The 17,827-nt window shown below is 35.9% G+C and overlaps 1 protein-coding gene across 1 annotated transcript in view; it reads right to left on the reverse strand.

The window, feature by feature from the left end:
* BCAR1 (BCAR1 scaffold protein, Cas family member) overlaps window positions 1–17,827 on the reverse strand; it is a 181,658-nt gene that overhangs the window by 37,832 nt on the left and 125,999 nt on the right. Inside the window, exons 3-4 of the mRNA XM_053700537.1 lie at window positions 6,899–7,057; window positions 4,671–4,793 (exon numbers count right to left, since the gene is read on the reverse strand). Coding sequence (XP_053556512.1) covers window positions 4,671–4,793; window positions 6,899–7,057 — 282 coding nt within the window. The remainder of the gene's footprint in view (window positions 1–4,670; window positions 4,794–6,898; window positions 7,058–17,827) is intronic.

Here is a 17,827-nt window from a genome sequence, read left to right on the forward strand (position 1 = left end):
CTGCTTCATCTTTGCCTGTGGTTCATTTGTTGCATTTATTTGTGTTGAAATGTTTACAATGCAATGTGATGTTTCGAGCAGTACATGTACCTGGTAGGGAGAACAATGTTGCTGACGTTCTTTCCCATTTGCAGTGGGATCTTTTTCGGGACCTGGCTCTGGAGGCGGAGGCGTGCAGGGAACAATGCCCACAGTCTTTCTGGAGGAGAGCATTCGCAACAGGTTGAACTTGGTGAGGGGAGCAGTAGCTCCGGGGACTTGGAGATCGTACACGCAGGTATGGATTTTGTGGTTTAGATTCTTGCAGGGGTGCAATGTGGTGCACTCTTCCGAAGACAGAGCTAGGGCAATCCTAGACTGGATGTTGGAATGGCAGAGAACAGGGGTATCGATCCATGGTCAGGAGAAGGTTAGCGGCACTGGCCTTTTTATTCCAACTTTGTGGGAGGATGTGTCCAAGAAATTTGTGGTCAGGTTGGCGGCAAGGAGTTAGTGTAAAGGGAGGGTGGTGCCGGACAGCAGAAGACCAGTGGTCTATTCGGTTTTGCTGTGCATAGTTGGGAAATTGCGGGATGTCTGTTCATCGGATTTCGAATACAAGCTGTTTCGGTTGGCCTTTGTGGTGGCCTTTTTGGGGGCCTTTAGAATATCGGAAATGGTGGGGATGAATAAAAGGTACAAAGGGGGGATCCAGATGGCGGATGTGGCGGTGGGTGGCGGTGTTTTAGTGATATGGTTGAGGAGGTCCAAGACGGACCAGATGGGGAGAGGTTGTCAGATATCATTGAGGGCCATGGGGGAGTTTGTTGCCCAGTTCAAGGGTTTCAGGAATATGTGGGAGCTAGGCCCCAGATAATGGGCCCTCTCTTTATTCACATGGACGGGACATCGATGTCCCGTTTCCAATTCCAGGCAGCCTTTAAAAAGTGTGTGGGTTTGTTAGGTTTGGAGCCAAGAGAGTTTGGGACACACTCGTTCAGAATAGGGGCGGCTACGGAGGCTCAAGCCTTAGGGGTAGATATTGCAGGGATTAAGAGGATTGGGAGGTGGGTCTCTAACCGTTATTTGTCTTATATTAGGCCAGCATTAGTTTAGTAATTTGATATGGTTGTTGTTTTGTTTACGCAGGTCCTGTTAATTGTTCGTTGATGGGCCATTCATATATTTACTGGGTGAGGAAGGCAGCGGCTGTTAAAGAGCAGGGGGTACAGCTGGGGTGGTCGCCTGAAGAGGTTTGCATTTGATGGCTAGGTTTCAGAGTCATGAGGTGGGATCAGTTGCTGGTAAAAGTGATAGAAAATGCAAGACTTTATGGCCTGCCTGATGTACTGTTTATTCATGTTGGGGGGAATGATTTGGGTTTTATTTCACAGAAGGAGTTGGTGGATGCAATGAAGAGGGATGTTGAGAGGTTGCTGGAGCTGTTCCTGGGGTTGGTAATATTGTGGTCCGAAATTGAGCCGCGTTTGGCCTAGAGGGCGGCGTGGGATATTAAAAAGCTGGATGCATCTCAAAGGAAAGTTAATAGGATGATGAGCGGTTTTGTTGAATAGCGGAGTGCGCTGTCTTTACGGCATGTAGAGTTCAAAGGGGATTCTGGTAAATGTTTTTTCCTTTGAGATGGGGTCCACTTAAATGAGGTGGGCTGCATTTGTTCAATTTTAACATTAAAGAGGGGGTTACAAAGGCCTTGGGGTTGGTTGGCAGGGCACAGCGGTAATGCCTTTGCCTGTGGTGGAGTGCTTGCCTGGTGGGATAGCAGTTATGGGTACCTCCTGGATTGCCAGGAGAGAATGTGATGGGAATGTGGTGGATAATGGAGAATATGTGACTGCTATAGGCAAGCTCTGTTTTGGGTTTGAGTATTTGATTATTTATCATTTGTTATATGTGTTTAAGTTAATAAAAAGCTGCGGCCTTTGTACCCCAATTTTGGTGTTGCGTTTTCATTTTAGATAAGTACCTAGTAGAAGGGTCAAGTAAGTGTACATGTTTGCTCATTTTCTAAGAGGATGTGATCTTGGGAAAAAACAAACTTCTTGCAGCTGTAAATAAGTAAAGAATTGATCTCATGGTTTACTGTTTACATTGGAGGGGTTGTGTAGATGAACAGCATGTGTGTATTCAGTGTATAAACTATACCTATATTTGGAAGAGATCAGTTCTTATGAATAATTCAGTAATGTGCTATACAGACTATATACAGGAAGAACACCACGTTTATAGGACCATTAATTTAACAGATTTTTTTTTATATATTTTACGAGTGTTGGGGTATTTTTAAAAAACAAAACTTTTTTTATCAGAGCTCTTTTTTATTTTATTTTCTTTTTAGTGTTGCAGCACTGATTTATTCTATGATTTTTTTAAAGGGAATTTATTATTGTATTTGTATATAGTATAAGTTGCTTTTTAAATCTTAGTGCTTTTTGCTAGCGCCTCATCTTCATCCAAATTCTTGTAATTGCTTTTATTATACTATCTAGGAAGGAGATAGTCTGAAGAAGAGGCATAAGAGTTATTAAATCTAGTGCCTTAATATTTATATATTCTACTCATGACCTGCAATGCACTGCGGGTCCAGAGCAGAACTTCTACTATGTGTTTAACCCCTTTGCAGATCGATAGTCAAAAAATTACATGCTCTATTGTATGAGCACAGAGTCCCCTTAATTAAACCTAGGACAATATCTATTTACAAATACATAAAAGTAAAACAAATGCTCTCTATCACTACAGCAGTTTATTTTTCACATTTAGAGCCCTTGTTTAATATACTAAAATTAAGATATTAAAAAGCCTAAAAATAAGCACTTTAATGCTTATTTAAATATATATGAACCAGTAAATTTGACAAATAAAGGGATATTAAACAGTCTGTTTCATTGCTGTAATAAAAAAATCACTAAGCAGTGTATAATAAAAAATCATTGCAATATGTATTAATCATTTTAAAAGGATTTTACCTTTTATTTCTTTGTTAAACTTAATTTGTGTTGTGTCCATTACTTCCTGTCAGAGCCCTACAAAGGAGGCTGGGGTTTCTAAAGGGAGGCATATATAGATTGATATTGTAAATCTTTTAGAGAAACTTGAGCTGACTTACTATTCAGATATTGCTAGAGAGACAGTCAGTTTTGCTCATGCTCAGAAAAGGCAGAATGCAACTTAAGTTCCAAAAATGTCTCCTCTCTTTTATCTCCCTGAGAGAAGTGGCTACAATGAAGTGCTAATTTTTCAAGAAAAGTTGTTTGCTGTTCTTTTTACACAATCTGTTTCTTCTTATGTTTACTTTGATTTAAAGGGACATAAAACCAAAAATTTTCTTTAAAAAAAATTCCAATTTACTTCTATTAATTAATTTGCTTCCTTCTCATGTTAAAATTGCATGCTCTATCTGAATCACAAAATAAAAAATGTGGGTTCAGTGTCCCTTTAAGGTAATCTATGTATGAAAATTCTGAAACCGTCAACGTTTAAAGGTCAGTTAGGATTTGAAGAAACAGTAAACACCTTGTAATTGTTATGCTTTTCTCCTGTCTTGCAATAAATTGATGTTCTACATGATTAGTGTAATAAAATGAATGCAGTTGTTTCTCAATAACCAATTTCACCCACCACTTGAGGCAACCAGGACCTGTTACGGTAGTAGGCACTATGCAGAGGTCTGTTAGGAATGGATATGTGGTAGGGTTAGACCTGTAATATCTGTCATGTGCACTTCCAGTCCTCAGAAGTAGAAAACTTAATTACAGGAAAAGAAGCCCCTGGAAGGGAAATAGTGAACTGGAGGGGGCTTTGACCGAGGGAGGAAGAGGCCCTTTGCAGTTGGTGGGGATAGAAAGGGAAGGGGTGGGTTCAAGGTGAGCCAAACTTAAGGGGCTGAGCGGGAAGAGGCAGGAAGTCACTTTTGAATAAACACTGTGGTGTCAACAGCTCCCTCTTGCCCACCCTTTTGTTGATGGTTTTTATTCTTCTTCATAGTTTGTCGCAGCAAGGCGGGGGTGCTAGTTCTCAGACAGCAATGAAAGGAATATGGCCAAGCGAATTGGGGGTTTGAACAAGTTGCCTCTCCATGGGGTGAGTGTGCAATTGGGTTCTTATAGGGGCAAGGGGTCCTCTAGTAAAGTGGAAGTGAGGTTTGTAATGGACTCAACAAGTATATAGTTGAGTCCAGATAGAGTAACAGCCATGTTGCTAAATAAAAGGAACTAGCTGGGTATGGCCGGTATGGTTTTAAATGGTGTTTAAGGCTAAGTTATTTAAGAACATTGTGTTTATGTTCATGTTAATGTGGTATTTATTAATAAATTAAAGTTTTTTTCTGGTTATTTAATAAAAAGTGCTGCGGCCAATTTTGTACCAAGTCGATGTCTCCTGTGTCTTATTTTATGTATGGTAAGGTTGGTTGTAGGCTTGTGATTACTGGGGGGCCAGAACTTGACGACTTTAAAGGTCAGTAGAACAATAAATAAATGATAAATAAGTAATAAAAGAGTTGTTTTACTATGCATAATTACAATACAATGTCAAAGTGTTTAAAGTAGCTTTAACTATGAGCAATGTAACATATTGGTCCCTTTCTGTGACCAGTTATTATGATTACAGGTGTACATCATTTTGAGGAGGGTACATTTATATTAACAAACCCTGTTCTTACATTCACCCACCGTTAACTGAGCATTCAGCTGTTCATGTAGGGATTTTTCCAAGCTCGGTGGGATGTCATAGATCTCTTGTGTATGGTCTCTGCTGACGGGTCCTTTCACTGCCATTGGTGGGATATCATACACCTATGGAGACACAGAATTTCTAGTATGTCTGCACAGAGAACATGGCTGGTCTTGAAGCTCTCTAAATTTAATTGGAGATATCCGAAATAGAAGGAAAGCAACAGGCTATGAAATCAAATCAAGATGAATTAATTTGCCTTAGTACAAAATGAAATCCAATAGCCGACCATAGCACAAAGCTAAATGGCTACATAGCAGCCTGCTTGTCTAAAGTGGCGCTGTAGCACTAGGTTCATGACCGTAAAGTTAAACATCTAGGGACCGGTGATCTAAAGCTCTCTTCTCTGGTGAAGCTATCTCTTCAGTACTGTGAAGTCCCTAAAATCATTTTATAAAGGCAAATGTTATCTTGACATCTGTTCATTTCATGGTGCAAGGCTATGGACGTGAAGCGAAGATACATAGCTTTCAATATAATGTTCAAAAAAAGCCCCCAAAGATTTGTGTGATTTTCTCCCTGTAGGCGAGTTTTTGATCATCAGGCTCCTAGTTTGTTAACCCCTTTGTGACACCAGCCCTACAATGAGTGTTTCAAGGCCTGTAGGAGCACGGGTCTCTCAGACAGTGGTGAGACTGCACTATTTCTGTATGCCTCACTGCTGCAGGTAAAACAAATTATTGTATTGTATTAGGTTTTAATCCATGCAGAGGAGTTAAATATATAGTTAATGTTGTGTGCCAGTGCTACTCCATATGAGGATACAACTGGTGAGCCAATCAGGAGCAGCTATTTATGTGTATGTCCATGACTGTCCACATCCTCATCTGCAGCAGAATTTTGGAGTTAAATACATAGTACAAAAGGGAAAATAAATTGTTCTTACAAAATAAGCATTTTAATTTTATACTAGAAAGTTGCTTTTTTAAAAAAAAAAAAAAAAGAATCCAGGCTTTACTTTATATAATGAAAATACTCAGGGCAAGATTTACATATGCCTAAATTACAAGTGGTGCACTAGAGCGTCTTCAACCTCTCTAGCCTGACCGGTCCTTATGTTATTAAATACTATTTATTAACATAAGGACTGGTGAGGCTAGAGCGGCTGAAGGCGCTCTAGGGAGCCTAAAAAAAAGGATATCGCACTTGCGCTACAGTTAGCGCACCACCCGTAATCTAGGCGATAGCATCTCTTGGGACAGGTGGACTAGACTTTCTATGACTTTTAAAAACAACTTGTTTTTCAGGGCCTTTTTCTCAAAAAATCGCCCGCATGAAGAGAAATCAACAGTTTTTATTGTAAAGTTAGTGTCTCTCCCTCACATAAAGAATATAAATGAACTCCCTTTAATGAGATACACAGTTTCAAAGGTAAAAAATGCCTTTAAAATAATCCTTGAGGGGGCTGATAATACTATCAGGCGGCATCTTCTAGAATCTCGCCATAGACCCTGTACATTCTTCAGTACATTTTCTGATTGGTTATATCAGGCAGCCAAATGTACAGGTCACAAGATGTAAGATATTGTAGACTATAATAAGCTAACTACCCAAGATCAGGCTATGGGAGAAGTTACCTTGCTTGTGAAGAAATGCAACCTTGACAGTGACATTGTATATACCATATGTAAAATATGACTATTATTGTGTAGTTGAACACCTTTAAAGCTACCTGGGTACAGTGATATGTTGGAAGATCTCTCTCTGCCATGAATACTGCTGCTATACTTCATGGAAGCTCATTACAACTTAGTAGTAGACTCATATTGAATAAAAAGATCCTTAGCTTCTCATAAGAAATATTAGCAGTGCTACTAGTTGTACAATTAGCGAAAGAACAACAGGGTAAACATCTCAATAAGTCTCTTAATATTTACAATGTTTCCTGTAAATAGTTTTACTGTAAATAGCTGCATTGTATCATTCTCTATATTACTAGGCATCTATGCATCTGGTTCCAGTAATTAACTAATAGGTACCTGGACATCCCTATGCACAAATTCATCCATGTTAAATTATAACTTTAAATTCCCATGTTATATGTAATTTCAGATCATGATCTCTTGTGTGTTGCTATGTGTACTTTGTGCTATCCCATAATACTCTAGGAAAATGTTACTGGCTTTGTGGAAAGTGAGTTGTGGGACTATGATCAGCATCTACCAACCTCAGGGCTGTAATTGTTTACTAAGCACCGAGTGGGAACGTCATAGATCTCCTGGGATCCAGCTGGGAGTTGGTGCCTGGGTACGTCATACTCCTCCAGCTGATCTGTCTTGTGTGAATCGTACACATAGACTTGTCCAACGCGGGTAGGAAGAACAACCTGTGGAGACAGGAAGGAACAAGGATGAGTCTATGTATACGGATACACATACACAATATATACACAACACAGTCTGAGCCTTGCTCCTAACATTATGGCTTCAGCGTGACCACATATGCTGGTCTTGAACTACTGTTATACAAACGCACATTATATATACTGTTATACAGATACACCACACACATCATATATACTGTTATACAGATACACCACACACATCATATATACTGTTATACAGATACACCACACACATCATATATACTGTTATACAGATACACCACACACATCATATATACTGTTATACAGATACACCACACACATTATATATACTGTTATACAGATACACACAGACACACAAATTATATATACTGTTATACAGATACACCACACACACATTATATATACTGTTATACAGATACACCACACACACATTATATATACTGTTATACAGATACACACAGACACACACATTATATATACTGTTATACAGATACACCACACACATTACATATACTGTTATACAGATACACACAGACACACAAATTATATATACTGTTATACAGATACACCACACACATTATATATACTGTTATACAGATACACACAGACACACACATTATATACTATTATACAGATACACCACACACATTATATATACTGTTATACAGATACACACAGACACACAAATTATATATACTGTTATACAGAAATACCACACACACACACATTATATATACTGTTATACAGATACACCACACACATTATATATACTGTTATACAGATACACACAGACACACAAATTATATATACTGTTATACAGATACACCACACACACATTATATATACTGTTATACAGATACACACAGACACACACATTATATATACTGTTATACAGATACACCACACACATTACATATACTGTTATACAGATACACACAGACACACAAATTATATATACTGTTATACAGATACACCACACACATTATATATACTGTTATACAGATACACACAGACACACACATTATATACTATTATACAGATACACCACACACATTATATATACTGTTATACAGATACACACAGACACACAAATTATATATATACTGTTATACAGAAATACCACACACACACACATTATATATACTGTTATACAGATACACACATTACACATACTTTTATACAGATACACACAGACACATACATTATATATACTGTTATACAGATACACATAGACACACACATTATATATACTGTTATACAGATACAGACATTACACATGCTGCTATACAGATACACACAGGCACACACATTATATATACTGTTATACAGATATACACATTATATATACTGTTATACAGACACACACAATATATATACTGTTATACAGATACACACAGACACACACATTATATTTACTGTTATACAGATACACACAGACACACACATTATATATACTGTTATACAGATACACACACTACACATACTGTTATACAGATACACACAGACACACACATTATATATACTGTTATATAGATACACACAGACACACACATTACACATACTGTTATACAGATACACACAGACACATACATTAGATATATTGTTATACAGACACACACTACACATACTGTTTTATATATATATATATATATATATATATATATACATACATACACACACACATTAAATATACTGTTATACAGATACAAACATTACACATACTGCTATACAGATACACACAGGCACACACATTATATATACTGTTATACAGATATACACAGACACACACATTATATATACTGTTATACAGATACACACAGACACACAATTTATATATATACTGTTATACAGATACACCACACACACATTATATATACTGTTATACAGATACACCACACACATTATATATACTGTTATACAGATACACACAGACACACAAATTATATATACTGTTATACAGATACACCACACACCTTATATATACTGTTATACAGATACACACATTACACATACTTTTATACAGATACACACAGACACATACATTATATATACTGTTATACAGACACACACATTATATACTATTATACAGATACACCACACACATTATATATATATATACTGTTATACAGATACACACAGACACACAAATTATATATACTGTTATACAGATACACCACACACACACACATTATATATACTGTTATACAGATACACACATTACACATACTTTTATACAGATACCCACAGACACATACATTATATATACTGTTATACAGATACACATAGACACACACATTATATATACTGTTATACAGATACAGACATTACACATGCTGCTATACAGATACACACAGGCACACACATTATATATACTGTTATACAGATATACACATTATATATACTGTTATACAGACACACACAATATATATACTGTTATACAGATACATACATTATATTTACTGTTATACAGATACACACAGACACACACATTATATATACTGTTATACAGATACACACACTATACATACTCTTATACAGATACACACAGACACACACATTATATATACTGTTATACAGATACACACAGACACACACATTATATATACTGTTATACAGATACACCACACACATTATATATACTGTTATACAGATACACACACACACACACATTATATATACTGTTATACAGATACACACACTACACATACTGTTATACAGATACACACAGACACACACATTATATATACTGTTATATAGATACACACAGACACACACATTACACATACTGTTATACAGATACACACAGACACATACATTAGATATATTGTTATACAGACACACACTACACATACTGTTATATATATATATATATATATATATATATATATATATATATACATACACACACACACACACATTAAATATACTGTTATACAGATACAAACATTACACATACTGCTATACAGATACACACAGGCACACACATTATATATACTGTTATACAGATATACACAGACACACACATTATATATACTGTTATACAGATACACCACACACATTATATATACTGTTATACAGATACACACAGACACACAATTTATATATACTGTTATACAGATACACCACACACACATTATATATACTGTTATACAGATACACACAGACACACACATTATATATACTGTTATACAGATACACCACACACATTATATATACTGTTATACAGATACACACAGACACACAAATTATATATACTGTTATACAGATACACCACACACCTTATATATACTGTTATACAGATACACACATTACACATACTTTTATACAGATACACACAGACACATACATTATATATACTGTTATACAGATACACACAGACACACACATTATATACTATTATACAGATACACCACACACATTATATATATATACTGTTATACAGATACACACAGACACACAAATTATATATACTGTTATACAGATACACCACACACACACACATTATATATACTGTTATACAGATACACACATTACACATACTTTTATACAGATACCCACAGACACATACATTATATATACTGTTATACAGATACACATAGACACACACATTATATATACTGTTATACAGATACAGACATTACACATGCTGCTATACAGATACACACAGGCACACACATTATATATACTGTTATACAGATATACACATTATATATACTGTTATACAGACACACACAATATATATACTGTTATACAGATACATACATTATATTTACTGTTATACAGATACACACAGACACACACATTATATATACTGTTATACAGATACACACACTATACATACTCTTATACAGATACACACAGACACACACATTATATATACTGTTATATAGATACACACAGACACACACATTACACATACTGTTATACAGATACACACAGACACATACATTATATATATATTGTTATACAGACACACACACTACACATACTGTTATATATATATATATATATATATATATATATATACACATACACACATATACACACACATTATATATACTGTTATACAGATACAAACATTACACATACTGCTATACAGATACACACAGGCACACACATTATATAAACTGTTATACAGATACACACAGGCACACACATTATACATACTGTTATACAGATACACACAGACACACACATTATATATACTGTTATACAGATACACACAGACACACACACACATTATATATACTGTTATACAGATACACACAGACACACACACTACACATACTGTTATACAGATACACACAGACAAACACATTATATATACTGTTATACAGATACACACAGACAAACACATTATATATACTGTTATACAGATACACACAGACACACACATTATATATACTGTTATACAGATACACACAGACACACACATTATATATACTGTTATACAGATACACACACTACACATACTGTTACTGTATATATATATATATATATATACACACAGACACACAATTATTGGTTAGACCAGTATTTTTGTTTAAATCTACTTCTGTTACAGTAGGTAAACAGGACAAAAAAAGTGCAAAAGCTATCAAGCCCCAGATTCCCACTGTCCTCCCAAACGTTACCATAGCAAAGACATCTAATTGCAACCATAGAAACGGAAATACGCAGCTCACACATCTATAGCAGGAATACCCAGAGCAAGGGGACATATATGCAGCAGTAAAGAGAATGTCACCAGCAAGAAAAAAACTGATTTTTAATAAATGATTAATAGTATTATTACAATATGTTTAATAGTATGCTTATGGAAAAGAAAAGAAAAAAAAACTTTTTCAGAAATGTTATGTTTGTTAATATTATGCTAATGGGAAAAAAAATTCACCTAGATTACGAGTTTTGCGTTAGAGGCTATGCGGTCCTAACGAGCAGTTTATGCTCACCGCTCACTTACAGACAGCGCTGGTATTACGGGTTTTTACAAACCCAGCGTTAACAGACAAAAAGTGAGCGTTGAGCAAAATTTTGCTCCACATCTCACTCCAATACCAGCGCTGCTTACGTTAGCGGTGAGCTGGTTGTGCGTGCTCGTGCATGATTTCCCCATAGGAATCAACGGGGAGAGCCGGCTGAAAAAAGTCTAACACCTGCAAAAAAGTTGTGTTTAGCTACTAACGCAGTCCCATTGATTTTTATGGGGAAATAAAATTTATGTCTACACCTAACACCCTAACATGAACCCCAAGTCTAAACACCCCTAATCTTACACTTATTAACCCTAATCTGCCATCCCCGACACCTACATTATACTTATTAACCCCTAATCTGCCGCCCCAACATTGCCGACACCTACATTATAACTATTAAACCCTAATCTGCTGCCCCCAACATCTCCAACACCTACAGAATATTTATTAACCCCTAATCTGCCGCCCCCAACGTCGCCACCACTATTCTAAATGTATTAACCACTAAACCTAAGTATAACCCTAACCCCCTAACTTAAATATAATTTAAATAAATCTAAATAAAGTTCATATCATTAACTTAATTATTCCTATTTAAAACTAAATACTTACCTATAAAATAAACCCTAAGCTAGGAAGCTAGCTACAATATAACTAATCGTTACATTGTATTACATTGGGTTTATTTTTATTTTACAGGCAAGTTTTACAACGGTTCAATTTACACCGTTTCAGAATAACAACCTTTTTTTCCAGTCATGTGACTGCTATTGAAAAGCATTGAGAAGCAGTGCATTTATTAAAATAGCCAGTAGGTGGAGCTGTCTGCTTGTTTTGCAGTAAAGCCAAGCAAGCTGAAATTAATCAGTTTAGCCAGACCTGAGCTATCAAGCAGATTTCAAAGGAACAAGATCTTCCTGTCTATAAATCAGTCCAGATTGGAATGCATAGAAAGAACTGTTTGCAGAAAAATGCAAGTTTAGTCTGTGTTGTGTGATTATTTTATTAGGTTTATAATGCTGTTTAGCAAATGTTTTTGTTCATTTAACTTAGTTTAATTATATATTCTGTGTTGTGTGATTATTTTAGTAGGTTTATAATGCTGTTTAGCATTTAAAATCTTAATTTCAAAGCTTTAAAAATAATGTATTAGGTGTTACTTATGACAATTTTGAGAGGGGTCTGGAACCTATCTCCCTCACTTCCCATTGACTTACATTATAAACTGGGTTTCAATTTACAACGGTTTCGATTTACAACCATTCCTTCTGGAACCTAACCCTGGTGTAAACTGAGGGCTACCTGTATTTTAACTAGGTTGAATAGTTACTAAATAGTTATTAACTATTTAATAAACTACCTAGCTAAAATAAAGACAAATTGACCTGTAAAATAAAACCTAACCTAAGTAACACTAACACCTAACACACTACACTATAATTAAATTATTTCCCTAAATTAAATACAATTAAATACAATTAAATGAAATCATCTAAAGTACAAAAAAACCCCACTAAATTACAGAAAATAGTAAACAAATTACAAGATTTTTAAACTAATTTCACCTAATCTAATCCCCCTAACAAAACCCACCCAATACCTTGGATGAAGACTTCTCCCGGCTTCGTTGAGGACTTTGGCCCGGTTGGATGAAGACTTCTCCCGGTAAGGTGATCTTCAAGGGGTTAGTGTTAGGTTTTTTTAAGGGGGGATTGGGTGGGTTTTAGAGTAGGGTTGGTTGTGTGGGTGGTGGGTTTTAATGTTGGGGGGATTTGTAATTTTGTTTACAGGTAAAAGAGCTGATTACTTTGGGGCAATTAGATTAGGTGTAATAAGTTTAAAAATCTTGTAATTTGTTTATTATTTTCTGTAATTTAGTGGGGGGGGTTGTATTTTAGATAATTTAATTTAATTGTATTTAATTGTATTTAATTTAGGGAAATAATTTAATTATAGTGTAGTGTTAGGTGTTAGTGTAACTTAGGTTAGGTTTTATTTTACAGGTCAATTTGTCTTTATTTTAGCTTGGTAGTTTATTAAATAGTTAATAACTATTTAGTAACTATTCTACCTAGTAAAAATAAATACAAACTTGCCTGTAAAATAAAAATAAACCCTAAGCTAGATACAATGTAACTATTAGTTATATTGTAGCTATCTTAGGGTTTATTTTATAGGTAAGTATTTAGTTTTAAATAGGAATTATTTAGGTAATGATAGTAATTTTTATTTAGATTTATTTTAATTATATTTAAGTTAGGGGGTGTTAGGGTTAGACTTAGATTTAGGGGTTAATAACTTTAGTATAGTGGCAGCGACGTTGGGGGTGGCAGATTAGGGGTTAATAAATATAGGTAGGTGTCGGCAATGTTAGGGACGGCAGATTAGGGGTTAATAATATTTAACTAATGTTTGTGAGGCGGGAGTGCAGCGGTTTAGGGGTTAATATATTTATTATAGTGGCGGCGATGTCCAATTCGGCAGATAAGGGGTTAACAAATTTATTTTAGTGTTTAGTTAAGAGTTTTATGCTACGGCTTTGTAGTGTAAAACTCTTAACTACTGACTTTAATATGCGGTACCAGTCTTGACAGGAGAGGGTCTACCGCTCACTTTTTGGCAGACTCGTAATACCGGTGCTATGCAAGTCCCATTGAAAAAAGAGGATACGCAATTTACGTAAGTGGATTTGCGGTATTTCCAAGTTTGGCCAAAAAAGTGAGCGGTACACCTGTACCTGTAAGACTAGTAATACCAGCGGGCGTTAAAAAGCAGTGTTAGGACCTCTTAACGCTGCTTTTGAAGCCTAACGCACAACTCGTAATCTAGCCGATTGTTTTTAGATTGAAATCTTAGTTTAAAATCCAGGAAATTCTTTCTTTCCCTTTTTTTCCTTTTGTTTCATGAAGAACAAAAACACATTTTTTAAAATGGCCCAAGTCTTTTTAAGAAGGTATCTCAATGAGAAGGTATACAAAATAACCATAGTATGGTACCTCAGCCTCAGATAAAATACAAAGCTTGTAATTCAGTGTCTGCAGACTGTTGAGATCCAACAAAAAATAAGTAGGCACAAAAGTGTGTAAGTATAGCAGACATAACCCTGAACAAATTGGAGCTTGATGCTCCTTGTTTGGCTCGCTGGAAACAACAACAAAGACCGCTGCTCCATAACTTGTCCGCCTGCCCTGAGGCAGCGGACAGAAATCAATCCGATCAAATACGATCGGGTTGATTGACACACCCTGCTAGCGGCCAATCTGCAGGGGGCGGCATTGCACCAGCAGTTCCCAAGAACTGCTGGTGCAATGATAAATGCCGACAGCGTATGCGGTGGACATGATAGGCTACTTTATATCATGTCCACTTGCACAATGATAAATATGCCCCTCTATGTCAACTTCTTACTTAGATGTAGGGTTGCTGTTTCGGCCATGTTAACCTTGCCGATAATGAGTTACACATGCTGCAGGAAGGAGCATGTATTGTGCCTCTGGATAGCACATGAATAGTGTGGATGGACAGCACTAATCATGTTCATCCCTGCACACCCTACAGCATCCCTGCAGCATGTGTAACTCATAACTGCCCAGGTTAACATGACTGAGGTGCCAACCCTACTTGATGAAATCATCCGACTCTGCTTATGATGCTAGAGAATAAGGGTTGGATCTAAGTTGAGTCACAATTAATAGTGACAGGATATCTAAATAATGACAGACCTGTCAACAATGGAAAGGGATTATTACAAAAAAAATGTCTGTTCCATTTAGAGTTAAAATGTGCCTTCAAGCAGCCAATAGATGCATTACAACAGTCCATAATAAATAGGGACAGCTATTCATTTCTATTGAAGCCTAAAGCATTCTCAATCCTATCACTAATATATGGAAATAATCCTCATCTTCTTTCATTTATATTTTCTTTTTCATTGATCTTTGTAATGTTTTCTAATGTATTTCGATGGACGATTGCATCATATAGTGACTGAGTAGGTGTAACTGCTGATAATAATAGTTGCTCCCTGCGGCACCCTTTTGCAGGCTGTCAGAAGGAACATTGCTATTGTTATATACTGAGCTGTTGCTATAATTCTCCCATTAAGATACAATGAGTAATTGTGGCTTGCAATTAAAAAAGGAATCTATCATTTATATATATATATATATATATATATATATATATATATATATATATATATATATATATACTGTATATATATATTAAACTTCACATTAAAGATTTAGATGTTAATTGAATCACGAGAGTGCTTGGTTCTGGAGTTGAGATATATATATATATATATATATATTTAATGACTTCCTCCTTTTTGCAAGTTGGGTGAGATCTAGAGAATCTTACATATAATCTATATTAAACTTCTATATTTGGTTTGTTTAACTTTTTGTATATGTTTGTTTTGTGCAATCAATAACCGACTAATAAAATTGTATATTTATCTTTTTAGCCTATGCATAAATCCTTTAGAGAAATAAATAAAATAATAATTTTAAAAAAAATGATGTATAGGTGATACATCTGCCAGAATCTCTATAATGAGAATTTACAAAATATTTTTCTTTCTTTCTTGTACCTAAAAGAGAATATTTTAAATTGTATAAAATATTTATTTTAATATAAAAATGATATGCATGCTCTTGGAAAAAAAGCAAAAACAAGTTTAAAGTAATTTAGAAGAAAATGTATATATATATATATATATATATATATATATATATATATACTGTACAGTATCTCACAAAAGTGAGTACACCCCTTACATTTTTGTAAATATTTATTATATATTTTCATGTGACAACACTGAAGAAATTACTCTTTGCTACACTGTAAAGTAGTGAGTGTACAGCCTTTATAACAGTGTAAATTTGCTATCCCCTCAAAATAACTCAACACACAGCCATTAATGTCTAAACCGTTGGCAACAAAAGTGAGTACACCCCTAAGTGGAAATGTCCAAATAGGGCCCAAAGTGTCAATATTTTGTGTGGCCACCATTATTTTTCAGCATTGCCTTAACCCTCTTAGGCATGGAGTTCGCCAGAGCTTTACCACTGGAGTCCTCTTACACTCCTCCATGGCAACATCACAGCACTGGTGGATGTTAGAGACCTTGCACTCCACCACCTTCCATTTGAGGATGCCCCCCAGATGCTCAATAGAGTTTAGGTCTGGAGACATGCTTGGCCAGTCCATCACTTTTACCCTCAGCTTCTTTAGCAAGGCAGTGGTCGTCTTGGAGGTGTTTGGGGTCGTTATGTTGGAATACTGCCCTTGTGGCTCAATCTCTGCTTCAGTATGTCACAGTACATGTTGGCATTCATGGTTCCCTCAATGAACTGTAGCTCCCCAGTGCCGGCAACACTCATGCAGGCCCAGACCATGACACTCCCACCACCATGCTTGACTGTAGGCAAGACACACTTGCCTTTGTACTCTTCACCTGGTTGACGCCACACACGCTTGACACCATCTGAACCAAATACATTTATCTTGATCTCATCAGACCACAGGACATGGTTCCAGTAATCCATGTCCTTAGTCTGCTTGTCTTCTGCAAACTGTTTGTGGGCTTTCTTGTGCATCGTCTTTAGAAGAGGCTGCCTTCTGGGATGACAGCCATGCAGACCAATTTGATGCAATGTGTGGCGTATGGTCTGAGCACTGACAGGCTAAACCCCCACACCTTCAATATCTGCAGCAATGTTGGCAGCACTCATATGTCTATTTCCCAAAGAAAACCTCTGGATATGACGCTGAGCACGTGCACTCAACC

Source organism: Bombina bombina, chromosome 1, assembly GCF_027579735.1.
Source record: "Bombina bombina isolate aBomBom1 chromosome 1, aBomBom1.pri, whole genome shotgun sequence".
Lineage (NCBI taxonomy): Eukaryota > Metazoa > Chordata > Amphibia > Anura > Bombinatoridae > Bombina > Bombina bombina.